The sequence below is a fragment of the Asparagus officinalis genome, chromosome 1 (genome assembly GCF_001876935.1).
Source record: "Asparagus officinalis chromosome 1, Aspof.V1, whole genome shotgun sequence".
Lineage (NCBI taxonomy): Eukaryota > Viridiplantae > Streptophyta > Magnoliopsida > Asparagales > Asparagaceae > Asparagus > Asparagus officinalis.
Window position 1 is genome coordinate 682,589 of NC_033794.1, and position 7,785 is coordinate 690,373.

Here is a 7,785-nt window from a genome sequence, read left to right on the forward strand (position 1 = left end):
CCTATGCTCTATGCTGCCACATTAATCTATCTGGAGCATGATTAACATTTAGACTCTTGTTTTTCTGGGTGGGGGGTGAATTTTGAGTACATACATACTTATAGATGTATCAAACAGAGAAGATTCGCTTTTCACTTTTGAAAAGCAAAGGTTTACCGTTGCATGTAAATTAAAATCTCTGGTAACAGTTTAAACGAGAACAGTTAAAAACAACAATACCTGTTCGATGATACTGTTCTCAGTCAAAGGAGTCCCCTGCTTGTTCAGCTTTCCAAAATCCCCTCTCGTAGATCAATTCCCTAACACTCCTCAGATTAGGGTAGCTGTAGCAGTGCATTTTCAGAGTCATTTGGTGCAACTTTAGGAACTAAGCTAATGTTTAAAAAAAAAATTAAAATAAATATAAGCTGAAAGAAGCTGCTAATACCCGTAAGTAACATAAGGTTCGACACAATGCAACATGTTCATGGTAAGCTTTATTCACTTTAAGAAGCACGCCGTTGAATAGCTCCACAATATCATCAATTATAGTTAATACAAACTAGCAGCGATTTCGGGAAGCTACGGGACCTCCTCTCAAGGGACTCCTGATTCTTGGCCAGGGCCCACTCCTCCTCCGATTCTACTGCAGCTGCTGCGTCCATCCCTTTCCCCTTACTTTGCTCCGACTGATTGAAGAGAGGAGAGGAAGAAGAGGAATGGGGTGGAGGAGGCAGGGTCGGGACTAATGAAGGGAGGGCGGTAGGTTTTTTTTTATCATCGGGGTCAAAGCTACAGCAGCTGTAGCTAGTAGTAGCAGTAGCAGCAGCAGCAGCAGTAGAGGAGGATCTTCTGGTGTCTAACGGCAAGATAATTTGATTCAAACTCCAACCAGTTAGGCAACAACTTCAATAGGCTTCATTTGTTATTACCAACCATCAAGAGTGGGACCGCACGGCATATAGTTCTGCAGAAGCCAGCTTGACCTTACCGTTTGGATGCAAGCCAATTTTATACAACACCGCTTTGAACATCTAAATCTAAACATAGATCAAATCATGTGTGAGTTTTAGACAAGTTTAGAGCTATACTACTTAAGCATTCGTCTCGACCGGAAACTGAAAGGAAAACAAGCACACATCAGTAAGCAAGCTTCGTTAGGGAAAATAAAAACAGGCGATGCACATTCAAAAGACTTCAATCGAGATCGAATACATACCCAACTTTTCTGTGTGCAGATCAGATTGATTTATAAAAAGGAGTTAAAAGGATCAAAACAATTTTGAAGTTGCCCCAAATAAAAGAGTCCACGAGTGTCGATGCAAACCCAAAAACAAATCATTACAGCCAACTAGAGATTTGTGAAAGAAAATTGACACCAACAACTCAGACCACTGCCTTCAAGAGAAGAAATAGAATTACATCACAGACATCGACATAATCTGGCGCGCAATGCCTGGATCCTGCTGCAGCAATTCCCTCAGGTTATTTTCCACCTCTCCCATCTGTTTCTCTAGGTACTCCTTCGAAGTCTACATACCCAGAAAAAAAAAAACAATAGTTACTGCAATGTGAATTCCTTCTAATCATAGTTTCAGACGAAACTGAGCTGGGAGAGCAGGACCTGCAAAGAAGCAATAGCAGCTTCACTGTCCTTAAATTTCTGTTCCTGCTCATTCACCAACGTGGACTTTGGCTCCAAAATGAACCTGTAATTGTTTTTTATTTTTTTAAATTGAATGCTACAAAAGATATGGTTTCCACGGAAAGATTAGGTACCAGTTCAAGAATACTCACGCTTTTCCTGCAAAATAACAAGGATGTCATCAATATGTATAGTTTCACAGACCAAAGAATAACCAAAGTCACACAAGAAATGGGCACTCGCAATACAGAAAGTATACTAAAAACATGCACTCTAATATATCCGACATAAGCATAGTGAAAAAAGCAGTGAAATGTCGTGTATTCTAAATCAAACATCAAAAGCATAATTTAAAGGAATTAAGGATATGTGGTAGAATAGGGGAAAGAGAGGTGCACATACATAGGACGTATACATGGAAGATCATTAAGGAAAAAATACAGGAAAAGAAAGAAAACACCCATGAGACACTTGCACAATACATCTCCTATGTTTCTACATGTTTTGCCTCAACGTATTAAAATATTTATCACCCAAAGTGAATAATATTCGTCGGTCTTTCTTGAGTTTACGTATAGCCACTAAATGCAAGAATAAACTTGAGTGCCTTGTCACAATGGAAAAAAATTCATTGTTGTAGACAAAAATGCATGGCCATTGGGCATGGAGAGTGGGTCTTAGAATGCAAAGGAGAAAAAAAAACCTCTTGGACTTTAGTCGAATGTCTTGAACTACATCTAAACATTAAGGTGGCAGAGCATGATAGAAAGACTTTAGAAGAGTCATGTTAGTAATACCTAGAAAATGAGATACGAGTGTCAGTAAAATAAATTGATTTCAAGCATTTAATTGGCAGAAAACTGTCACTTGAAGACTCACATAAGGACTTTTGGTTGGAATGCCAAAATGGTATTAAGGAAAAGAAAGGCAAGATAGAACAATGCGGTTTTCTTATTATATCTCCTGGTATTTGCAATCTTAATTGAAGAATCTAACCTTAAAAAATTCAGAATTAGGGGAAGTTTACAAGTGAGATATCTACTGAACACTGATGCATAAAGGATCGCGAAATCAGAACAGCAATAGCGCATTTGAATCCAACTGTTCTTGAGTGATGAACGTGGAGAGGTATATCAGATTACATTGACTGTCTGATTCTGTTTCTTGTTCACTAGGAGTATGGCAAGCTAAGAAGCATGGACACTTCAAAGCCCGATATAGTGATGTTAGGTTATCACAAGGATCACCATCTGTGTGCATAGGGTCATAGGTTCAGGAAATACTTCACTAACAGTTTAATTCGATAATGCAAATGTGGTTAACGGTAGTACTCATGGCAATTAGATTTTGCATGCAAGTAGTCATAGCAAGATTTTGCATGATCTTGCACCTCAACAGTATTGAAAACTGGGGCATGCTTCCAAAATAGGCAGTAAAAAAATTGTGGCTTAAAGCTACATCGAGGCTAGATATCAGAACAAGAAAAACACTTTCCCCATACCTATTGATTTATATGTATTCGTACTATCCGATAATTGCCGAAGTTCCTCAAGTGTTAGGTATGCCCGTTTCTTTTCTCCCTCTTTACCACGCATCTGATTCTGCACCTGAAAAGAGAAAAGGAAAAAACAGATACCCAGCCAAATTATATTATAAACTTTACGAACAGGAACGGATCATAAGCACTGTAATCATATTTAAAAGCACAAGCGGCTTAGGTTATGACTATGACTAGTGACAACACCAAAGTAAGAAAATCTGATCATTATCTGCATGCAATTCTGAGAGAAAGAGATGATTTTTTTTTTTCTTTTTCTCATATGAACTCAGACCATTAGTTATTGATGTTGTGTGTAACCAAGTAAATAGGGATATCACATGCCAACAGTTGGAATTTTCATAGTAAACTCGTGTATGTACTACATAGTTTCTTTTTTTTTTAAGTTAAACCCCCTTAAAGTATTAAATAGGATCTATCACATGGTTCGCTTGCATAAACACAAACACACAGCCAACTTCGAGGGATTTGCTGACACAAGCCCTACGGAGTTAAAACTTTACAAGCAACCGGACAAAAATGCGAATAATTAATCACACCAAGTGACCGGAAAAAGATTAATGTTCCCTCAGAGAGAACTAAAAAACAAAATCTTAGCTCAGGCTGCTACTAAGTAATTTATACATCAGATCGGGGCGAACAAGAATTCCCAAATTAAAGCGGAATCGGAATGAAATAAAGGAACCTGCTTCAATTTGCCGGTAATCTCTATCATGCGCCCTTGAAGTTCCATGAAAGCCTAACTCAACAAGAATTCCCAAATTATCATTAACGCCTTTTGAAAGAGAGAGAGAGATTAAGATTATGATCTATAAAGAGAAAGAAAACAAACATTGTACCGCTCTATTTGCTTCATCCGCCATTTCTGGGTCTTTTTTTCCCGTTAGGCTCCCCTTCTTGTCGAAGCTGTGAAACCCAAACCCTAGATCCAAAGAGGGCACAGGGGAGGCCTCGGTCTTTTCGACCGGAACTCGTTTCGGTTCTCGATATTTGTGGGCTTCAGCTGAGGCCGTTAATGGGTCCACCCACTGTGTATCCGTATTCAGCAAATGGTCATTCCAGCATTTACTCTTTTTTTTTTTTGTTAATTTGTCTTGGGCCCTCCAGAGTTTTGGGGTCGCTCGTGCCTAGTTTTTTTCCTGAAAAATTCCCCAATGATCCAAAATATGGGACCAATAGAGAGGACAAGTGAGGTGTCCCCTTTCTATTGGATAATGAGGTGGCTATCATTAATGATGGCCAACTCATTATCCAATATAAGGGGGACACCTCACTTGTCCCTTCTATTGGTCTCATATTTTGGTCCCTGTAGCAAAGCTCAAACTGGGTCGTACCCAATTGCACTATACAACCTCTAAGCAAAGAAACTCTCAGAACAAAAAAATAACAAAATCTCTTCCAAAACCTCAAAAAGTTTATAAATTTGAAATCCAAAAAACTGAACTTGTGGAGATCGAAACGTTACTCTTTAACACTCTCGCAATAACATCAATCTGTATCCTCTTCACAATAGTATTGACTCTGCTAACTGAGGAGTGAAATCTTCTCTAACATTCCTTTCTCTTCAAAGTTGATACAAAGCAGCAGCAAAAGCATCACATACAACCTTCTTCTTTTCGATAGCTCTACCTTTAGCATGAGCTATAAACCAAGCAATCTCCTCAGGAAATGGTAAAGGATCCCTATCAATGCAAAGCCAAGAAAGTATTTTCTTCCACACCAAAGCAGAGAAGTGACATTGGAAAAACATGTGAGCCAAGTCCTCATGCCCATGATAACACAAGATACACTTGCTCTCACGAACTATATTAAGATGCATAAGTCTACTTTGAGTCAATAATCTCCCCCACATAGGAATCCACATAATAAAGGAATGCCTAAGAACAGCAATCCGGCCCTTTCCAAACAATGCCATACCACAAGACAGGAGGAAGATCTCTATAGTGTAGATAATGAAGAGCTTTAGTCATAGAGAACTTACCAGCACAAGTCCAATTATCAAAGTTCACCAGCACAGCATCAACAGATCCACTTTTACCAATTAACCAATCCCTGATGCTTAGAATTTTCTTCCAGAACCATAAGTCAACTACTCTAGCTTTCACTTCCCAAATAGAATAAGCTTTTTAGGTAGAATTCATGAAGCCATTTAATCCATAATACATCTTGTTTCATATGGATTGCCCAAAGGATTTTTACCATTGCAATTTTATTCCATACCTCTGCCTAGATCAACCATAGGGTACTAGCTTCTTTTGGCATACACATTTTTTCCCATGAGATTGTTGCGCGCCTTTGCGGAAGCGTGCTCGCACACCGAACGAGTTCGTGGGACACAAGAGAAGATTACCAAACCAAATACAATTGCAATCCAATCCAAAATACGACAAACCAATCACAAACACAAAGATATACGTGTTTCGGCAATTTGCCTACGTCCACAGGGAGAGGATGGGAAGATTCCACTAAATCAAGGAGAGTACAAAGGGTTACAAATCTCTCAAACACTCAAACTAACCCAACCAAAAGATCTCTCAACTTTCTCACAAATTCTCTCTCTCAATGTGCTCAGAACACTCTCTAATCCCTGATTAGAAACCCTAAAAAATCGTGTTTCAATATATACCAAAAACACAATCCCAAAACAAACAGGAAACAAAGCCCAATGCCCAGTATGAATCGCGGTCGACCGCGACCAAGTCCCACGGTCGACTGCCACAAACGACAGAAACAAAAATCCATTACAGGGTTTGGCGGGCGACCGCGGCGGTCGACCGTAACCAATCGACAGAAACCAAAATTCACTACAGGGTCTAGCGGTCGACCGCTGCGATCGATCGTGTAGGCGTCCAAAATTGCTTATAGGTTCCCGCACATAGTTCGAACTTCGAAATGGAGAGAATCTGATGAATGCTATTATCCGAGTCAGAGAGGATTATCTGTGCCGTAAAAGAGCTAACGAGTGTATGAAGCAAGTCAATAAAGTGTATGAGTCAACGAAACGACGAAATGCAGAAAACGACGGAACAAGACCAAACTGGAAAGTCCGGAGAAGACCCTAGCAGCCGAGTCACATCAAAACGACTCGGCTGAGGCTAGGTGGCTTTCACAGTGCCGAGCCAGCTTAGGCCCCTGGCAGCCGAGTCACATCAAAACGACTCGGCTGAGGCTAGGTGGCTTTCACAGTGCCGAGCCAGCTTAGGATAACTCGCCCCCAGAAACGCCCGAAACGCGTTTTCGATAGTTTTCTCAGGATTTTTTGTTCTAGAGCCTCCCCAACTGCTTTGATATCATCTTTAAATGTGGTTAAGCGGTTATTAACTGAGGATAAGGTCAAATCATCAATTTCTATCCTAAAACACTGTATTCGAAGCCTATAAATACAAGCCTAAGGCCCCTATACATGGAGGACCTAAAATTAAGACGAGGTGATGTCAAATTGGAGAGTGAATCGTGAGTTTCAGAGGAGGGCTAGCAGATCTTGGCGAACTTCAGTATAAAGAGAGAGCTATTCGAAGGATATGAGGTCTGTTTCATCATTCCTTGAGATCAGACTTTGTTTTGATCTCGAGAAGAGTCGTAATCTCACTTGGTTGAGATTATCACTTCTACGACTGTTTCCTTTGTGAAGCAAGAGCATTTAAATTTCGTTCTATCAACCGGATCTGATCTGCGGTGGTCCACGGACTAACGTGTCCCCGGCATAGGCAAAGATTACACGCAAGGAGCGGGTGACAAACGTCCTCTACGTGTATTTCTAGAGAGTTATATTTTTAATTTTTTTATTCGTGTAAGAAAAGTCTTATAAAAAGACTAACTTTTTTGAACTTGTTGTAAACAATTAAAGTTGTAATGAGTTTTATGAATAAACTAATTTTCGATGCAAATACACTGGCGACTATAGTGGGAGCCAACAGCTTTTCTGCCAAGGCTATCGTGTCGCAACCAAGGATCAAGTTCCCGGTTGATGTAGAGGTCGAGTACGAGTTCGACCAAGCCAAGTTTGAGGAATATCTCTCCTCATTCTCATCAAGATCTTCCTCGTCCCATGAGTACAGGAAGATATCAGCAGCAAAGAAATCTCAGGGTAACTCTCGCCCAATTATTACTGAGGCATCCCCTTGTAATGCTCCTCCGGCATCCAATGAAGCCGAGATTCTAGATCACAACGACTCATATTCAGTCCATGAGTTGTTTAACAAAGGTGTGCCAATTCTGACAAAGAGGGCTCGTCAAAGGCAACACTAACGCCTCGCACGTTAGCTTGCCAAGGCCTTGGAGCTGGTTGACGGAATCTGTTATCACGCGGATCTGGAGTTTAGGAAGCATCAGGTAATCCAACCGCCTCAATGGCAACATGCTGACATCCCCTCCAAGCAATCAGCCAATGAACGGGTCCGTGTTAAAAGGACCCGTTCAACTCTCGAGGAGCGCATCCAAAAGCGTTACACACGTGCTACACGCGGGCGCGCCTTAGTACAAAAGGTGCAAGACATGAAGAAGGAGGACATAGCCAAAGAACCACCAAAGTCCTACCTAATCTGGGCGCCGAAGACCAAACCAGAAGAGCGGAAAACGCCAACCACTTCAAAGTGGCTCGGCC

The 7,785-nt window shown here is 40.8% G+C and overlaps 1 protein-coding gene across 1 annotated transcript; it reads right to left on the bottom strand.

The window, feature by feature from the left end:
* LOC109845122 (prefoldin subunit 1) lies at positions 1,196–4,191 on the bottom strand. Its single transcript, XM_020414337.1, has 6 exons — positions 4,022–4,191; positions 3,868–3,921; positions 3,126–3,231; positions 1,777–1,783; positions 1,604–1,688; positions 1,196–1,511 (listed from the first exon to the last, which is right to left on the bottom strand). Exons 1-6 carry the CDS (start codon positions 4,043–4,045, stop codon positions 1,398–1,400), a joined length of 390 nt encoding a protein of 129 aa, XP_020269926.1. The 5' UTR covers positions 4,046–4,191; the 3' UTR covers positions 1,196–1,397.

Bases quoted from the DNA above. Each gene is read 5' to 3' on its own strand.
- LOC109845122 (XM_020414337.1), bottom strand. From the start codon at position 4,045: ATGGCGGATGAAGCAAATAGAGCG. The intron at 3,922-4,021 runs GTACAATGTTTG...TTGTTGAGTTAG, and splicing joins CGGATGAAGCAAATAGAGCG to GCTTTCATGGAACTTCAAGG. The intron at 1,512-1,603 runs GTCCTGCTCTCC...CTGGGTATGTAG, and splicing joins CTGCTATTGCTTCTTTGCAG to ACTTCGAAGGAGTACCTAGA.